This window comes from Chaetura pelagica, unplaced genomic scaffold (genome assembly GCF_000747805.2).
Source record: "Chaetura pelagica isolate M959 unplaced genomic scaffold, ChaPel_1.0 scaffold477, whole genome shotgun sequence".
NCBI lineage: Eukaryota > Metazoa > Chordata > Aves > Apodiformes > Apodidae > Chaetura > Chaetura pelagica.
The window spans coordinates 949,083-969,741 of NW_009953956.1; the positions used below are offsets into that span (position 1 = coordinate 949,083).

General features: G+C 41.4%; 1 protein-coding gene across 1 annotated transcript in view; it reads left to right on the forward strand.

The window, feature by feature from the left end:
* DOCK1 (dedicator of cytokinesis 1) overlaps positions 1 to 20,659 on the forward strand; it is a 298,906-nt gene that overhangs the window by 170,923 nt on the left and 107,324 nt on the right. Inside the window, exon 30 of the mRNA XM_010001879.1 lies at positions 278 to 372. Coding sequence (XP_010000181.1) covers positions 278 to 372 — 95 coding nt within the window. The remainder of the gene's footprint in view (positions 1 to 277; positions 373 to 20,659) is intronic.

The following is a 20,659-nucleotide window of genomic DNA, read 5'->3' on the forward strand; positions in this document are numbered from 1 at the left end:
AATACCACGGGGTGTTTACGATGGGTTGTTTACAATGTGAGATTACTATTGATATCATTTCTGAAAAGTTTAAATAGAATTATAGTAGGATTTATGTACATCACATATGAATAAGCTTTAATACATTGATGTGTGTTGTATATGAGTAATGGCTTTTTCATGAAGCAGAACAGTAAGACACCTTTTGAATCTAGTCATTAATAACTGACAATATCACTTGTATTTTTTTTTCATCTAGAAGAGTGAATCTTTTCCAAATATTTTCTCTTCTTTTTAGGATTTTCTCATGGAAACATTCATCATGTTCAAGAATCTGATTGGGAAGAATGTCTATCCCTTCGACTGGGTTATAATGAACATGATGCAGAATAAGTAAGTAGAGAGGAAAAAGCCCTGTAGCTTTCTGAGGTGGCAGCTTCATGTTTTATCTGAAACAACAGTGTTGCTTGGAAACAGTAAAACACAATGCAGCAGCTTGCAGGGGTTTTTTTGGGTTGTGTTATTATTTTTTTTTCCCTTCTCTGATGCAAATAATTATTTAAAAATTGGTTTTGGAGATTGCAGGGCAGTGTTTTACTTGCTTGTTTTGGGGCTCTTGGAATCCACCACAAATTAACGATGGCATCATACTAAGAACTAAGACTTTGGAGCACTGGGGATCTGTACATATCTTACAATGACTACATTTATTCCTTTGGGATTAAATGATATGTTTTGCATTTGAATTCAAGGGCTCGTGGTTCTCATGTGCCAATGTGGAATATTTTCAGTGGTATTAACAAGAAGGAATTGACAGGGCATTTAAACCCCAGATGCCATCAACCTGGTATGGAGAGAAAGGCTGCAAATGTTTCTAATCCCCATTTTTTTTTTTTTTTTCCTCAATAATTGCAGCTCTGTCATTATTTAGCATGCTTTTGTGCAATATTTTGTGTTTGTGACATTTATTAAGTGTGTCAAATGCTTTTATGTGTGCTGTGGTGGAAAGTATAAGGAAAAACATCATATTTACTAGTTGCCTGGAGAAATCTCATCTATACTTGTAGCTACCATGCTATAAAGTTGTCAGTGTTTACTTGTATGAAGTCAAGAACCACAGTTCCTACTTATGTAAGTTATGAGAAGGCACCATAACCTTAATCTTGGTTTCTGAATTCTCCTTAACAGCCTAATAAAATCCTTTCTTGATAAATATGAGTTAGGAGATGGAGCCATCTTTGGAGCTCTACCCATTGGTGGTGGGTGCATGTTTCTGTGTGGCTGCAGATGAGCTGGTGAGGAAGACCTAAACCCCTTTGGGTTTTTTCTTTCCTTTTTTTATTTATTTCTTTTGAAAGTGGTCTTGGTTTGAGAGCTCTAACTGTCTCAAGAGTCGTGCTGCAGGTGCTTTGGAATCCCTCACAGCATCTGTTTCCTTCCCAGGAGGAGGAGAACACCTCTGTGCTTTGCTGGATTTTTTAAAGGATTGAAATATGATTGGGAGAGTCTGTGTTTGGGCACTGTAAATGCCAATTAACCAGTCACATGGTATTTACTGTGGGGTGAACAGTATTACAACCAGTCTTTCCCCAGGTGTAAAGATGACAGGGATTTCTCATATTATCTTCACAACACTGCCAGATGACCCCCCAGTGTTCATTTGGGAAGGGATCTGACCTCAGTATTTAGTTTTAACTGTGGAATTAGGATCATAGAAATGCCACAGTGAAAGTGTAGAAAAAGCCTTTCTCTCCCCACCATTTCTCCTTAAAAGCACAAAGGGATCCTCACCACTCAGCTCCTTACTCTGCAAGTCTGGAGTGATACAAAGTGTGATGCTGAGTTCTGCAGCCAGGGAAGGGCCTTTGATTTCCTGATCCCTAAGATCAGTCTTGTCTTTTTCCCATGATGAACATTTAGTCCTGAAGAAGCAAAAGTGGGATGTGATGTTAAGATCTTTGTTCCTTACTGAATAACCTTGGTGCCTATAGAATGTTTGAGTAGTATTGAAAGTTAAAAACACATGTTTTTCAGGTCTTTCTGGTGTTGTTGAATATCTGCAGAAGTGCTAAAGGGGGTTGTTCATCTCTAATTTACGAGTTCATTTTCATTACACCAGCTCATTTGTAAATGCTTCTGAATTGATTTGAGTGCTTTTCATTTTTCCTGTCGAAGCTAATGTGGTTTCCCAAAACAGAAAGCTGCATTGTAAAAGACCTTTTTGTCCATCTGGTCCATTTATTTTCACTCCTATAAACTTTTATTGAAGAAAACTGGGAAAACATTAAGAACAAATTCTGTCTTTTAAAGCTACCACGTCCTCTCAATGGAAATAACTTGGCACTTGCCATTTTGCATCACTCCTGTAAAGCACTTGCTTCTCCAGGTTGTGTGTTTCTGTGCAGTTAAACGAATTAAGTGACCCAAATTTTAACTATATCCAGAATGTCTGTGAGTTCATTTGTTTGTCTGCTTGAAATATATCTGATAGTGTGAAGCAAAGGAAATAAAAATATACCTGGTTGGAAGTTAGACCTCTAACTCTCCCCTGCATGCAGTTGAGTCTCTTGGGAAGCATCTCTTTGCCTTCACAGTAGAGACAGCCCAGCAGGTCGTCTCCATGTGCTGGTTTGCTTCCAGGTGGTTAACAGGGGATTAAAATGTTCTGGCTGAGACAGATTTGTAGCTACTGTGGCAGAGGGGAGATAAGAGACCTGCATGTCAGCAGCTGTGCAACAGGCAAGACTTGCAAACACCTGGTTAGTTAACATTTGATTCTTTCAGCCTGACTTCACTGGTAGGATTCCTCTGTGCATAATGATCTGCATGGTCATTAATTGTCACAGAAACTGCAGGCATGGGTTTGGTCCAGTGCATCATGACTTGGGAGTGCTGTGTCCTGTGCCATGCAGGGGTTTAGTCCTGTGCTCAGCCTGCCTCTGTGGCACTAGCACAGAGCCTCACGCTGTGCTACCACCTCTTGGGCTGAAATGCACACAAAAATCTTCATCTCTGAGGAGATAACTGTTACTGGTTTTGTTCTTAGATGTGCCACTTCATACTCTACTTCCTGACTTCTCTAATTTAAGTAAAAAACAGGCTTTTGTGACAAAGCAATTTGTTAATTGGAAGTCTAGGGTTTTGAATGGTACCAATTTAACAGAATCATAGAGTGGTTTGGGTTGGATGGGACCTCTAAAGCTCATCTAGTCCAACCTCCCTCCAGTGAGTAGGGGCATCTGCAATCAGATCATGTTGCTCCTCCCACCAGCCCAGGCTGCTCCAAGCCCCATCCAACCTGCCCTTCAACACTGCCAGGGATGGGGCAGCCACAGCTTCTCTGGGCAACCTGGGCCAGGCTCTCACCACCCTCACAGCAAAGAATTCCTCCTTTGGTTGGCACCAGGATGTTCCAGGTGGCATTGCTCTCCTGACTGCTGATCAGACCTGGCAAGGCACATGGTCAGTGTAGGTGATGTGCAACCTAAGTCATCAGAGGAGAACAAAGAAAATTCAAACTGATGCTCTGACTTTTCATTTCACTGTCAATTTGGTCCAAATCAGCTGCTGTTTTATAGTAAGCAACAATATCCAAGAGCAGAGATGAGAAAAAAAAACCATTGATGACAGGATGACAGAGATGAATAATCGACCATAGTGTGTTACAATTGAAACAGCTGCTTCTAGGAGAAGAGCAAGAGACTGTGTTTAAACCAACAAGCTAAATGCCTAAAAGACCAATACTTACTGGCACAGAACTTTTAGGGGTGGTTGATTGAAAGAATATCCAAATAGTATTTAATTATTAAGTTTTCATCCATGTATTGTCTCAAAATGGCCATTGGTTTGGGGCAAAATCTGAAGGAAGGGTATGCAGAAAAGAGAGGATATTTTCTTCAGATACATAAAAAAAACTAGAGCACAGCAGATAGAAATGGCCTTTGAAGAACCACACTGAATTGAGCAGGAAGTGTTGGTCATGAGCTGTGGCAAGACATTCAAGTTCAAGGCTGGTGGAAATACTCTAGCAGAGAGTGTGGATTGCTTGGGGAATTGGGAAGTCTCCAGCAGCAGAGGTATGTAAAAACAGTTTGACAAGCATCTGCTAAGATGCCAGTTACAATTTAAGGAAAGGGGGAACAGACTAAATGATCTCTAGAGAGTCTGAGCCCTGTCACTCTGTGTTGGGTAGTGGATGCAGGGCTGGGGCTTGGAGGTGAACCTCACCATGGTAGGTAGCAGCATGTCTGTGGGTTCTGCAACATCCCTTTGATAGATTTATGTAGCTTTTCATCTGTTGGGTTTTCTTTTTCAACAAGAATTTTTAAGCCTGGTAAACTCCTGGCAAGTGGTGACTAAATGTATTTATGATCATACTGCCTGGAAATAAGGCTGAGCTAAGACAACTTTAAAAGAAAATGCTGCTTGTCATTTTAAATATTGCTGTTGGAAATTGCTAATAATTCTGTTTGAGGTACTTGGATGCTTTTAAATTACATTTAAACATAAGCTTTATATATGTTTACATTTTCATGAAGAGTTATTCCTATGAAGTCAAGGCATAATAATCACTGGATTAAAAGGATGTGAGTTTATCAGCTGTGTTGACACAGCTACTGCTCCAGCCCCTTTGTAGCAACCCACCAGAGGCTTGATAATGAAATTCAGGCCTGAGCCCCCACCATCCTGGTGTTTCTGCCATGCAGGTCTCCGTGGTGAACTCCCAAGAGCTGCATTTAACAGTTGCAAGGAGTCTGGAGATTTTCCTGTGTTTCACCATAGGGCTCAGGAGTGATTTGGTGGCAGATGCTTCATTCCTCAGAAAATGCACTCAAGGAGCTTTAACTGGAAGAGTAATGTTTAGAAAAAGGCAGGAATTTTGTATTGTTTACATTTCCCCCTTCTAAGAAATAATGCAGAAATGATGTAGAGATTGTTTTTAACTTTTGTCACAAGCTGAACTTGGGTTCCTCTTAATCACATAACTCAGAACAAGAAAGCAGTTCCCCTGTACGTTTTTCTAAATGAAAATAATTTAGTCTTTGGTCTTTCTTTTGACATTTGAGACAATCATTTCCTTTGGTAGACCTTATGATGTATTAATTTGTAGCTACTACTTTCATCTGCAGCTGTTCCAGTGGAAGCTGAGCTGTCTATGAAAACTGAATTTGATCTTTTCTGTTCTCTTTTTTGTGTCTAATGTCCACATTTACATACAACACCTGGTTGTTTTGCCTCTTGAAGTCGAAGCAAAACAGATGAGAAGCTTCTCAGTGAGAATGAGGTTTCTTATGCTTACGCATTTATTTTCCAGAGGAAATGTGACTTGCCTTGCAGGAGGAGTCTGGCAGGTTTTCCCTGCTGCCCACTGGTGCTGCGTGGGCTTTGCAGGTGGGTGGAGGTGCGTTTCCTCCTGAAAGCTCCCCCCAGAACCTTCATGATTGAAAAGCTGAGAGAGCTGGGGCTGTTCAGCTTAGAGAAAAGGAGGCTGAGGATGAGGATCTCAGCAGTGTTTATAAATATCTACAGGGGGTGTCAGGAGGATGGAGCCAGACTCTTCTCAATGATGTCCTGTGACAGGACAATGGGCAGTGGGCACAAACTGGCACACAGGAGATTAATCTGGATATGAGCAGATACTTCTTTACTCTGAGGGTACCAGAGCCCTGGAACAGGCTGCTCGGGGAGGCTGTGGAGTCTCCATCCCTGGAGACATTCCAAACCCTCCTGGGCATGTTCGTGTGGGATCTGCTCTAGGGGATCCTGCTCTAGCAGGAGGGTTGGACTAGATGATCTCCAGAAGTTCCTTCCAACCCCTGACCACACTGTGATTTTTTATGAAAAATAAATTAGAAAAAACCTTGCAGAGAGGAGGAAGAAGGATCAGGGAGGTACCTCTGGTAAACACGTAGCTTTTAACTGTTGCTGGAGTGTTTATTTTTGGAGCTAGCAGGGAAATGGAGGCTGTTGTACTCCGTGGTTGTCATAGCAGTACCTGTCAGCTCTGTACTCTGCTTTCAGAATTAACCTCAGCTCTAGCTGTGACTCCCCATCAAAAGTGTGGGTAGAACTGAAGCAAGTTCTGTGTAGCTCTGAACCTTACAACACAGTACAGGCTTCAGGAGCCTGAGAGTGATTCTTACTGACAGGGAATCCAAAGCCAAAAGAAACTTGTATTTTAGATTATTGAAAATTTGCTGAATTGCCATAATCTGCTGAGCTTCATAGGGGCATATAGAAACAAAAACATGAGTGATTTTTAATAAATATATGAAATAGGCTTTTTGTACTTGCATAATTGACCAGTCAAGTTGCATCTGTCGAATGAGGTGCAAGTGCAAAAGCTCTTATTTAAAATCCATCCCAAGTTACTGGTAGGTGGAGGTGTGGTTTTCTCAGCAGGGCAAAATAGTCCAGAAGGATGACAGAAATTTGGGATAGAAACCTACAGATGATGCAGGGACATGGTGCAGTTTTTCAGACTGTCAATTAATATCAGACAGGGGGGGTGGGAGTAGGAAGCACACAAAAACTTTGAGTTCATTTCTTCACTTTCCAACCCCCCTGTGTGGGGACAGTGTTGGAGCCTGCATTAATGCCATGTTCAAAGAGATTATTAGTGGATGGGACTTGAAAGCTTGCACTTATAACTGGGGCACTGATCATTAAAGTATTTACTCAATATGTGTTGTTATGGCTTATGGTAACTGTTTTACATTTCCAAGTAGGATATTGTGATGAAGAAAGTGTTTGAAATGCAATTATATTTTAGAAGGAGAAGGGATGTGTTGTTTCAAGAGGTGTCTGAACAGTAGGAAAAGCTTTGATTAGTAGAAATTGGTGCTGCTTTTCCTGACTATTAATACATTTCCTATAGAAGTCTGTGCTTTCTTATTTAAAAGATTTAAGAGTCTAGACATGGAACTTGAACAACAAAATAATTTTATTTAGGGATGGAATGAAATAAGGCTTCAAATGAGAGCAATTGTGGTTTTTTCTTTACTGCCAAGTATTTCTCTGCATAGGAGAACCTCCCACTCTTTACCCTGTGTAGATTGAGGATAAAACTTTGTAAAGCCTGCAGTCTTCTTAGCAGCCAATTTTTAAAATTAACTCATGTGCCCAAACCTTTGGTCATCATCTTTAAATAAAAGAGATGATAAATTATCTAAAGGTGCAGTTTTTGTATGTGGAGGGAATTTTTTTTGCTGTCCATAAAATGTGGTTGCATAACGTACTGACCTTTTCAGTAAAGACCTTGCAGGATTTTTGGTTTAGTTTTGTACCTGTCAAATTAACTGGACCTAGGAGCAAAATGAATGTACTTGGCTGTGTTTCAAATAACACTGGGCTTTTCTTCTTACTCAAGAGGCTGAGATTCCTTGAAGGAATATGCTTTTCCCTGGATGGTTCCCATAGCAGGAAGGAAGGAAATATCCCCCACAGCAGGTTATTTTATCCCAGGGGTTAGAAATGTTGTGCCTGGCATAGGTGAGATATTGATAGTGGTACTGGCAGGACAACTTGGAACAGCTGGGGCACTGGAAGTCCACTGGATTTAATGGATCTGGTTTTCTTTTTTATTTGTGAATCTGTGATCACTTGTGCTAGAGAAGCTGAGCAGCAGCCTGAGTGCCAGCAAAGCTGCAAGGCTGGGGCTGTATGGGTGAGATGTGGTAGCCCCCTCCCAGCACCCCAAGAAAACATCTCCTGCTTCTTGGGTGCTCTTCCCATCTGATTGTGTTGTGATTAATGTCTTCTGGAGTCTAGAGGTGGAGGAATGATTTTCAGTACTAAAATAATTACAGTTTTGATCGTTATTAATAGTCTGAATTTTGGGTTTCATGGTTTTGGAGACAAGAGTTTGTTTGTTGGAGAAGACATCCTGCAGTGAGGAAGGTGGGCTTGGGCTGGGTGACTGCGTCCAGCTTCCTCTGGGACTCTGCTTCTTCTGTCTTTTAATGTTCTGCTTCCTTTGACAAATCTAAAACCTAAAGCATGGCTGGGATTTGCTCTTGTCCTGGGAATGCAGATCTCTGTACCATGGCATCCCTACCTAATCAGGTGAAGGCAGTTGCAGATGGGTTTCACCCTGCAGCACGATTTTGCTTCAAAAATACCACTGAGAAGCATTAGAGTAATATGCACATCTGGGTTGTTCAGCAGCAGTTAATGTCTTCTCAAAATATTTCTGATATATTCTGCAACACTTCAACCTTCTATTTGGCACAAGAAAATTACAGTGACTTTAAAGAAAAGAATTGTGTGTTAGGGAACATCTCTCCCTGCACTAGAAAGAAACACAGAGGGATAAAACGATCCCAACTTCTGGTGTTCTAGAGTTTTATATATGAAGAAGAAAAGTGAACTAAGGATATTCTAGAGACCTTTTTCCTCCATTACAAGGTGTTGCTGTTTTTGGCTCCTTGCAAAGTTTTAAGCAGCAAGGCAGTCCAAAGGTTCAGACCTGGCAATATTCCTGTTCATTAACTGGTTGTCCTCCTTTGGATGAGGGCAGATATAATCCCTTCAAGACATTGTGAATGCTACGTGTACCTTGTTAGAATCCCAGGCTGGTTTGGGTTGGAAGGGACCTTAAAGATCACCCAGTTCTAACCCCCCTGCATGGGCAGGGACACCTCCCACCAGCCCAGGTTGCTCCAAGCCCCATCCAACCTGACCTTCAACACTGCCAGGATGGGGCAGCCACAGCTTCTCTGGACAACCTGGGCTGGTGTCTTATCATTTTAGGAAGCTTGAGAACTGTCAAGAGATGTGTGAATTCAGATTAACACTTCATCCAGCAACTTCCCATGTTACTGCTGTGGTTTTTACATACCAGGTGTTTCATGGGGCTTCACTGCCTGGGATAGCTACTAAACCAGGAGTTTGCCCTGCTGGTCATCTGCCTAGAAACATTTTACTGACTCAAATATTTGTTCTGCAAACAGGTAATGAGCACTTGAGAGGCACCTCACAGTCTGTCTTTCTCAGAAGCAGCTCAGAAACAGGGTATTTCAAAAAGTATTTCAAAAGCAAAACAGGGCATAGGAGCTCTTTGCATCAGAGGGGAGGTAGCAGCTTGGCTCAGTGCTACTATGAGCAAAGGCAAACCATTGCAAAGAGTTTTTTCTTCCTTATTTTCTGAGGTCACCATCCACAGTATCCCGTGGATGTCTGATTTCTTTTGTTTTTAATAAGGTACTAATACAGCCAACTAATTATTTTGGATGCCTGCACTTTTTTTTCCCCCAACTTGCATATACACAGAGTGAAAAACTCCTGGGTTTAATATATTGGTTGAAAAGAAAGTTGCAAGAGGTGATTAGACTGTGTATCATGATCATTCTCTTGTAAGAATCTAATTGAGATCTGAAGAAGCATTGCCAAATTAATTTTGAAAAGAAAAGAATGATTTGGATATTATTTTCCCTCCTAGATCTAAACCTGGGTTGACATTAAAATACTTTGTGATGATTGTACCCATGAGCACATTGTACCCACCAATACATTTATCAGTTTGATTGTTATGATATTTTTTGGTTATCAAATGGTGCAGTTCAAGAGGAAGTCAATGTTTTCTGCTCTCAATAGTGGATAATAATATGTTGTTACATATTGTTGTTTGTCTGGTTTATGCTTTAATTGTTTCAGGAGTAGCAGGAACCCTTAGCAGATTGCATTTAATCAGATCCTTTCAGATTTTCTGATTCTAAATTTTCTGATTATATCTGAAAAAAAACCCTGTCATTTTCATTTTTAAATGGTATTTTATGATTCTGAATGTTCTTTTTCTCTTCTGCTGTCTGAACCCACTGAAAAGGCCCTGGTGTGGAAGTAGTCCAAGTTTAGCTGTATGTAGGGTTGAAGGAGGTCACATCACAAACATTTGAATTCACGTTATGGTACCAGTGTGGGTGTTTGGGATGAAGCTGCATATGAATATTTGCTTTCTCATTTCATGAGGCCTTTGGGACCATGTGCCTCACAGCTCTATTCTGCCTTGTCTGGCTCCTCATATTCAGTTTTGGTGCCAGATCAGGTTCTCTCCCCAAGGCACCAAATATTTTGGGACCACCCAGGGGAGCAATTCCTCCCTAGGTTCCCACAGGAAAAATTAGTTGGAAATGTGACAAAATCCAAGACTGAGATGATGAGGATGGTGTCCTTGGGTGGTGGGAGTCCAAGGACCTTTGCAGAGCATCCCAGTTCTCCCTCCTCCCATGGGACTGGGGCAAGGCTGGCAGGGATCACTGCTGCTGGGTGGCTCTGATGGGAGCAGGGTTGAAGCTAGATGGCATCTAACCCTCTCCTCCCAGCTCATTGTGGTGCCCATCAACCAAAAAACATAAAGGCTCTTCCCTATATGAGCTCTCCTTGGCAGAAGGACCATGCAGAGTCCTGAGACCTCCTGGTGCTGGCACCATTGCATGGGACTTCTGATGCTCCCATGGTCAAAAGCAGCTTCAAATTCTCTTACTTCTGGTCATGGGGAAAAAGGTGCTACCTTGTCCTACAGCAGATGGCCTTGTGCAGTGTGCAGCATGTACTCAAGGACACCAAAACCCACCTGAACCTCCTCTTCCAGTTATTAATTGACATTCCAGTGCCCTGCCAGGCAGCCTGTGCTCTGAGGCAACAACCTGGACTGGCCCCTGCTGCAGATTTAACCAACAACACGAGGTGCTCTCCACATCTCCTACCCAGATGTGAAATGACTTCCTTTGTCTGGCACAGAGTGTGTTGTGTAAGCACTTGTGTTTTCATAAAAGCAGCAGCATGAAGTAGGTAACTAAATGCAGCTGAAGGCCTTAAATCAAAAAGCACGTTAGCAGGATTCCATTTTTGCTACCAGTAAAAGATAATGTCATGTGATGTCTATTTTTAGCACTAAAGGTGCAGCAATTTTCACTTAAAATCATTATCTTTCCATGTCAGCTTCACTTCAGTTGATACTATTGCACATTTAAAAATATCTAGTGAGTGAAGAATGTGCTGGCTTTTCACACTTGAGTTTTATTAATCTTTTCCTCTCCCAGTATTGAAAAACCCCAATATTTTAGTCTTTAGAAGTAACAAAAAATGTTTATTTGTGTATTAGAACTGGAGGTTCAAGCTTAAAAATGTTTATTTGTATATTAGAACTGAAGGTTCAAGCTTGAAAGCTTTTCCTGGCTGTTACTCTGTAATGTGAATTTCTGTAGTTTGATCTGGATTGTAAATTCTATGGCTTTGACCATCAATTAGTGCCTTTGTTTTTTTTGTGCACTTAGGAGTGGGAGTAGGAGAGAAAATGGCCTTTTGGCTGAGAGAAAATGGCCTTTTGGCTGATCATGCATATTTCAGAAAGGGTTTTATTTACTTTTCCAGTAAAATCAATTGCTCTGCACTGTAGTTCTCTTTAAATAGTATTCTATTTAAGTAGTAATTTTTAAAAGTATCAGAACAACAGAAACTCATGCCCCTTCCCTTCTTCCAAACAAATGAGGGGGAAATCCCAAACCTGTTGGGTTTCAGGTAAATGGGAGGTTTTGCTCTCCCATGGGAAACAGAAGTAGCTGATCTGCCAGTGGGATCAGAGACTGAAATAGGAATTTCTTCTGGGAGCAGTTTGTGATATTGCAAAGGAAAATAGAGTTAAGTCCATGATACTCTTTTTGTCTCAAGAAATGTCTTAGGAAATACTTTAGAGTGTTGATTCCTGGTGATTTACTTTCCATAGTCAAAGCAGTATCCGTGACATTCCCAGGTTGTTATTTCTGGCTGCCTTCCATCACTCACCTTTTTGTGATACAGGAGTAAAAAATATTGGGGAATAGAAAAAGCTCCATGACCCATCTCAAGAGCTATCACTCAAGAAATGCAAGAAAGTACTTTATTGATGGTGATACAAGGTGGCAGGGGGCTTTAAACCTGAAGGATGAGAGAGAGCCAGACCTCTGCAGGCTTTTGGAGAGGTTTATCCTTTGTGCACCTAGCCAAGGAGGCCCAGCTGCATAGGTCCAGGGTGAAGAATACATCAGGCTGGTCAAGAACTATTAAAAGTTGTTTAATTATCAAAGACTCCTACCTCTTGTGCCAAAATCTTAATCGCTCATTTTCTCATCTTGTAGACCCAAAAGAGCTGCTTTGTAGGTGAAAGGGGTCCTGAAGTGCCCCTGGGTGCCCAGCCTGGGCCACACTGGCACTGGGGTGGCTCAAGCCTCCCAACACATTCAACACCATTTTGGTTGTATTTCCTTCTCCTGCCAATATTAGCTCATTTTAAGGAGAACAGAGGTCAGAAAGCTGATGATCATTTTACTGCATCATTTCCAAGGCTGATCCTGCTACTGCAAGATTTGTCTTCCATGTGTTTGTGTCATATTAAGTGAACCTGGTGGGAGGAGCAACTTGACTGATCAGAGGTGTTCTCTGTAGTATAAAATAGTTTTTTGCTGTTCATTATTTGGGTTATTTTTTTTAATAATTCACAAGAACAGTCACCAGTAAAGTTATGAATTTAATATTATTTAAAATGGTAACATATGCCTAAAGTCCTGTTTGCCTTTAATTTGCCAGAGATTCCTTTCCTGGCTTTTTGCCTTTTTAAGTGACTGACAATTCTGTAGCACTTGATCAGGAGCTTCTGTGTGCAAAGAGCCAGTGAGGCCTTTGCTGGGGTTATTAAATTTTAGCATCTGAAGTATTTCATGAGCAGATTCTAGAAAAGAGGCTTTTAAAGTTCAAGTATGGGAAAGCACAGCCAGGGTAGTGATAACTGGAGTTTAAAAAGGAAAAAAAAAGGAAGAAAATTATTCATGCTCTGGCATGACAGCTTGTACCATCATGTGTGATTATAGGACAATAAGGGTTTTAAGTATATTTAGAGAGAAAAGAGGTGCCAGATCACTGGCTATCACCAGTATGAAGGTTTATATCACAGAATAAAAGGACTGAGAACTCATCTTCTCTGTCTCTTAATGGCATAGCAGGCACTGATTTAGCTAAGCTGTTCTTGACAGATGTTTCTCTTCTTCCATCATGAGGATTTGTGTTACAGTTAAGGAGGCACAGTTGCTGCCAGTCACACAGACGTGTTGACAGATCTTTGGATAGACAGATTGATAAGATAAATTCATTATTTTTTACCATTTACCAAAATGAGAGCATCCTTAACATACAGGTATAATCATTTGGGTTAGAAAGTGTTAACACTGGGCTGGATGCTGCCAAGTACTTCTGTGCAGCTCCTGTTCTTTGAATGGCTGAGCTTTAAACTTTCAAGATGTGTTTCATCTGGAGTTTTAAGAACAGTAATATGAAAGATAGTGAAAGCAAATGCTTTCCTTCTTTAAATTTGTTATATATATGCATTCATCAAATGCCTGTGGAGCTGCTAAGGACTTACAGTTGGGTGTATTCAAGGATGTGCTTGTGCTTGCTCTGCCAGTGACAGCAGCTGTGATCTCCCTGCCATGTAGAGGAAAAGTGTCCCCCTCTGCCTGGTGCAAGGCAGCACCTAGCACCTTCTGATCTCCCTCCAAACCCTGCCTGTGCTCCCAGCCAGCATCCAGAGCCCCCTGGTACTGTGCTGCTGGAAGGGCTGAGCCCTGGAGATGCTTCTGCTGTTTCTCCTCTGACCTTCCCCACCCCAACTTCACCTTGCCTAAGCCCTCACCTTCTGACTCTGGAGGAGCATTTCAGCATTGCCTGGGAGTTGGTTGTGATTGCCAGCAACTTCAGTACAGTAGAGAAATTATATAGACAGATGGTTGTTTTAGAAGGTGTGAAACCTGTAGGTTTTGAGGTCAGCATGCTTATCAGAGAGTGAAAAGGATACCTGCAAGTAGCTTCAGTGGGTTTGCTCCCCTCTGTGTTAGGTTGTGATAAAATGTATTAGATTCTGTGCTTGACCTTTTGCATCCCAGTCTTGTCTGCAGAGTGCAAGGCAGAGCAAAACTCCTCATAAAGCTGGAAAAAGTTAGTTAGATGTAGAAGAAGACAGTTGAAGGTTTTCTGACAACTTGCCTATAAAGATGCTCCAAAAAGAAATATTTCTGGAATGAATTTATTTCCCTGTTTCTGTCAGATTTTAAAAGGAGGTGCAAAACTACCATGTATTTGCAAGTATTCACTCTCCCTCCCACATTGTTGTCTCGTGTTCTTCTTACAGGGCTGCTTTTGCATCTTTCCAGGCAGCAACCATGTTTATTTTTTTAAAAACCAAGGTAGAATTGTCAGCTGTCAAAAACAAACATGTTTTGTGTAAGCTCTTCTTCAACATCAAATGCTTTTTCATGTGTCAAACTGTTTTTTACAAGATTCTTCTCCCCCAACCACTTCACTCATGTTAAGTCAAGGACAATTTTTCTTAAGGAAAGTATTTCCCTTTTTGAGATACATCCTTGACCAGTATATTCATACTGGGATGTTCCCTCCTCTTTTGGTACAGTAGCAGGTTCTTTTTTAGACTTCCACATTCCCATTCAACACTTACTGTATTCTAGCCCAGAAAATACTACTTTTTATCCATAGTTCTCCTGGTCTACACAAACCTGGAATTTTCAGGGCTTTTGACAGACTCTAAGGATTTTATTATTCATTCTCTTTTAAGAGTTCTTTCTCATCTTCTCCAGTTTGCCCAAATGTTTCTACTGCAGGAGTGCCAAGAAGCAAATGGGCTTTTTCAGGTGAGGACTGGTCAAGGGATGGAGAGAGGGATCGTTTGGTTTCTGCTCCTTGCCAACTTCACTGCTGGGTACCTTAGTGCAGCAGTGAAATCACACAAGTACGTGCTGATTTTGCCTTCAAGTGACACTTTTACCTCTGCAGAGCAAACCTTCCACACTCATTTTTCACCCTGTTTTGATGCAAGCAGACTGCTAAGGAAGGGAGCAGGGGCTTGGTTCTCCTTGAGGAGCACATTCTCAGCTCTACCCTGATTTCTCTTGAAGGCTGAGGTCTTGCTTTCTGCATCTTTCTTCATTCCTCTTCTCTTAATATACTCTTTTCTGGTCTAATCTAATGCTCTCTGAGGAAAAAAACCCACCACTCCAGTAAATGCTTGTGTCTTTATTGAAGAAGGTGAAAATCCCACTCTCTTATTTGGTGCTGAAGTAGAAGAAAACACAGTTGGTAATTAATATAAATTAACAAACAAGTATTAAATGTAAAACCCAAGAAACCTGTGAGATGTTCACCAACTAGTCAAGGGTGATGCAAGTTTTTTAAAATATGAATTTCTAAAAGGCCAGTGCACTCTCCATACTGGTTGATATGGAGCACCTCCCAGTGCTTGTCAAATACTCCTGGCAGCAGGCAGCTGAATTACATTAGGCTGATGTTTTTACTGCTTTGTATATCTTAGTTTCTGACAAGATAACTGACAACAGGAAATGAGGAATTTATGAACAAATCATGAAAAATTTATACTGGCATGTGTGATTTATTCACCCAGCATGTAAGTGTTTTAAGTTCCAATGTCAGAGCTACTAATAACAGATTGGAAAATAGACTGGAGCTGATGGTGGTTTTGCATGAACATGCAGCCTGCATGATTTTCATCCTATTCTGTCTTGTGTATTTCACTCACAATGAAGTTGTAGACATGCAGCACTTCTAATTTGCAAGGGGTTGTTTCACTGTTAGTCAGGATTTCCAACTAATTATTTGTATTAGAAAAAACTCCTGGTATAAAAGTCCCTAGGGCAAAACTAGAATATTGCCAATTACAAATTCACACCAAATTGTTCCAGATTACATCATAAAAAAACCCCAAACAACAGCAACCCACCCAATCCCTAACCCAAAACTCAAGCACATCTCTGAGAAAGAAGAAAACAGAAAAAGATTTTTAAAAAGCAGAATTGTTTTTAAGGATATATATTTTTTTTAAGTTTCTGTTGAGTGGTTTCTGGATATTATCTTCCTAAAGCAGAACTCAGTGTGTGGACATAGGAGTCCACAGGGAAAATAACAGCATTTCACTCAGCCTTGTTTCAGTTAGACTGTTGCATTAATTTCCTCTATAACTTGTGACATCTGTGGTTTGACTTGCTAATTTGTTTCTTCTGAATTTTAGGGGAAAAAAATAATATGCCACTGAAACCAGTGGGCAAAACCACTGCTGGATTCAACATCTTTTTCCATGGGTCCCTTGATAGCACTGACTTCTTAATTTTGTTCTTAACCTGGACTTGATTTAAATTTGCCAACTTTCCTGTGCAGGACATGGGGTTTTGAATCAGAGCATGGCTGTTCTCTCTCCTGTAAAATAACTAGTGCCTTTGACTGGCATGTTTCTGTTACAGCTGTGCTCTTGCTCTGGCATGGAAGCCCTGTCTGTGGTGATAACTAAGCATACTTACATTTCAAACATAAATATGAGATACTCTCCATACCATGCCAGTCTCCTGACCTGCAAATAATAGGATAATTTAAAAAATCATGTTTATGAAAATGCCTTTTTTTGGCTCATATATTTTGCAATTCAATGGGTACATATTCAGTTACTAGAACTGAGTCTTGGGTTCTAATGCTCTCCTTGCCCACAGCAAGCAATTGCTTTGACCTTTGTCAACTTCCAAAACAGTTCCCTTAAACGTTTCCTTCTTCCCCTGAAGCATAAATTGCCTGGCTCCAGGAGGGCTGCCTGGGGAAAGGGGTTGGGGTGGAAATTCAGAGGCTGCTGATCTGCATCCCAGTGTTGTTAAACTTGTGTGGGGAGGCACAAAACGTGCAGCTCCTCCTCATCGATCCAAGGGAGAAGTACCCGGCCCGTGGAGTTGGGTTATTTATGTCTTACTCAGGCCAGCTCATATATTAAAAAGAAAGAGGAAATTAAAGCCCAGGTTCTCAAAAGCAAAAAGGCAATTTGTATGCAATGTGTGACTCCTAAGTATCAGTGGAGGGAAGGGGGGGGAAATTGTCTTTTCCTTGCTGTCTGACAGACATCCCAGCAAGGCATGTCCAAAGGGAGGGCAGGGCTCTACATGCCAACTTGGATGCTGGTTCCTTGACTCTCCCTTGTCCCTGAACATGATTGATCCAAAAGTAAATCTCTAGCCAAGTTCAGGGAGATAAAAATGCTGTGCCCAATCAAATTGATTGACCTGTATTCATTGTAGCTTCAGTTTGTTTTGGTTTTTAGAGCTGTAAGTGTGTTTGTGATAAATGTTAGTCTTATTTTAAAGTAATTTAACAAATGCACAAGGAAGATTATGTGAGTGAAGAATTTCAGGTTTCAGCTCATTTTTTTGCTTCTGTCAGTAACTCAGTGTGAATAGTCCTCTTTTTTCATAACTAAATTTCAGTGGGAACAGGTTGCCCAGGGGGGGTTTTGCTGCCCCATCCCTGGAGGTGTTGAAGGGCAGGTTGGATGAGGCTTGTGCAGCCTGGGCTGCTGGGAGGTGTCCCTGCTCATGGCAGGGAGGGTGGAATCTGGTGAGCTTTAAGGGCCTTTCCAACCTTCACCATTCTATGATTCTGTGATTCTATATTGATGTGAAAGTAAGAGGTTTAAAAAGTAACTCTTGAGTTCCAGTGAAAAAGTTTAAAAAAAACCCAAATTACCAACTAGCAAAACCTGCAAAGGTGTATGCATGTAGGTACTTTCCAAGGTTCTTGCTTGAGGATGGGTGAGGAACCTGCCAGGAATGCAGGAGAACCACTAAAGAAACCTATTCTGACAGTCAGATTCAACAAGTTATCAAGATTTGTTAAGGTTTTAAATTTCATCCCTTTTTCAAAGTCCCTCAGTCCATTTTGGAGCCTGAATTCTAGCAATGGAGCAATTATAGCAATATGGAACTGTCAGTGAGTCCAGAGGAGGCTGTGAATATGATCCAAGGGCTGGAGCAGCTCTGCTCTGGAGACAGGCTGGGAGAGTTGGGGTTGTTCACCCACAGGAAAGCTGGGGAGGAGGGGCTTTTTACAAGGATATGGAGTGATGGGATGAGGATGAATGGTTTCAAACTGGAAGAGGAGTGATTTAGATGAGATATTAGGAAGAAATTCTTCACCATGAGGGTGGTGAGACCCTGGCCCAGGTTGCCCAGGGAAGCTGTGGCTGCCCCATCCCTGGCAGTGTTGAAGGGCAGGTTGGATGGGGCTTGGAGCAACCTGGGCTGGTGGGAGGTGTCCCTGCCCATGCAGGGGGTTGGGACTAGATGAGCTTTAAGGTCCCTTCCAACCCAAACCAGTCTGTGATTCTGTGATTCTATGAAATGCAATAAATGTAGATTTAATGTCACAATTCAGGTGTTTCAAGACTGGAACGCAGAGAGTTTAAAATGCAGGTGTAGGGGAGGTTGCCAGCAGTGAAGTCAGGGCTATGCCAAGAATGCAGTCTACCTTTTAAGTGCAATGCAGGTTGTTCCTGAAGGTGCTGAGGGCTCTTAGGGATACAGGCTTCAAAACAATGTGCATCAGTTGCACCAACAGGTGATGGTGGCCTCCAGGCACTGGTGTCTGGGATGCAGCAGGGCTCATGCTGGAGAAGAGCTGCTGGCTCACAACCAGCTCTGAGGGCTCGCCCAGGAGAATGAGAGATGTTTCTTTCACGGGTTGATAAACACTTCCCATCCTTGGGCATGCAGGAGAGTGGTGGGGAATGTGATAATAAACCAAAGCATCTCTTTCGATGTTTTACATCATCATACTGGGCTTTGCTGCCCTATGGAGTCTTGGCAAATGATGGGAAAATAAACACCAGTACAACATTTGCTTATATTGCTTAGGATGCAATTCTGATTATTTTAACTTACCTTAAAAATGTACTTTCCTTTAGTCTTGGAACTGATTCCCAAGCCTGACAGAGGGCTGTGAGTTAGTGATGGTGTAAAATCAAGCCCTGTTGTTTATCTAAATCTTGTGCGAGTCTAAGTAAGGTTCAAGGAAATAAATGATACATTTGTCAGGAATACAGTGTGTTGCTTTCAGTTTACAATAGATATTACTCTAAAATATGCTAATGACCTTTTTCCAATAGCATTTTATTGCCATATCTGGTTTATCATAGTAGAGCATTTATTATTATTTATTTGATGTTATAAGGTACACATACTTTCAGTCTTCCATTTGCACTGCACTTAACTGAGTATTTGATTTAAAGCTACTTTTGGCTTGAATGCAATTAACTTAAAATATGTTTTGAGATAATTACAGCATAAATATCACTGGCAAACAGGCCCAGTTTAACCTCACATGCAATATATACATCTACTGTTGTTACTTTCTAATCTGAGAAATTGTACTTTGGATCTGTTACCTAGAGAATTGGGGGCATTGTGGGTAAATTAAACTTCCCCAACTTGTTCAGCTCCTCTTTGCTAGAGGGTTGTCATTATCAAAGATACTTTGGTAGCCATAAAGCAAGATTTATAGTGATGGGTTTGTGTAGCAACAATAATAGTAATTTAAATTATTTTTGTAAGAATGTCAGAGCATCTGGGGAAGATCGTGTGTGTTATGTTGACCTTCCAGATGTTCAAGTTGATTCATGGAGGAATTAAGTAATTTGCCTGTGCTCATGCAGTGAACAACCAGCAGTGAGGAGTAAAACTTCAATCATTCATTATTTTCACATGAAGTGTTCTGCTTCATTTCAATAACTAGTACATTTCCCATACAAATATCAACCTATAACTCTAGGTGAGATAGCACAGATCACATCTTGGGTGTGTAAGTGGAAAAACTATTCAGAATTTTTACAAAAATGAGGAAGGTCAATGTAGGATTTATCTTTGAAGGTTAACAAAGCTGTAGACAAACATTATAGAATTACAGATTGATTAAGGTTGGAAGGGACCTTAAAAATTATCTAGATCTAAACCACCTGCACTGGCAGGGACACCTCCCACCAGACCAGGCTACACAAGCCTCATCCAACCTGGCTTTGAACACCTCCAGGGAGGGGGCATCCACAGCCTCCCTGGGCAACCTGTTCTAGTGCCTTCCTACCCTCATGGTGAAGAATTTCTTCCTAATATCTAAACTAAATCTCCCCTCCTTCAGTTTAAAACTATTACCCCTTGTTCTGTCACTACCCTCTCTGGTGAAAAGTCCCTCCCTATCCTTCCTGTAGGTCTTGGAGTTGCTATTCATCCTGAACAGCCCCTAGAGATACGTACTTTTGTGAAGTTTAACCTGGCTGGTCCTTCCTGACACTCCTCTTCTGCTGGAAGTTATGACTTCTGGAATGTTGCTGCAAAAACACCACGAGGTGTAACCATTCCCCTGCTGGATGGAGGCAGAAGGAGTGAGGAGGGGAGCCTGTGACTTAAGCAGCCTGACCTTGACTGCTGTAGGTGTGAGAGCTCTGGTGAAGGGACTTTGCTGTAGGGCTTCAAGGGCAGCAGAGACGCTGAGAAGGTGAAGAGCAGGAGCCTCTTCTGTTTGCTTAGCTGCATCTGTAGGCACCTTACTTGTTCAGCTTCAGATTGAGCATGGAAAGCTTTTGGCATACAGGTTAGAGCTAATTATCATGCACCTCATCAAAACTTTCTGTAAAACTGTTGCCACTCATGATTGAGATGGATGTAGCTTGACATGTGAGTGCTGAGGGATGATGGGGACGTTAGCACAGATGGATGTTTCACCTCCCTCATATAAAGAGATAGATCAGGCAACTTGTACTGCATTATCAAATTATCCTGAGAACTGGAGTGTGCTGCGTGTAAAGCTTCAGTTCTAATAACAC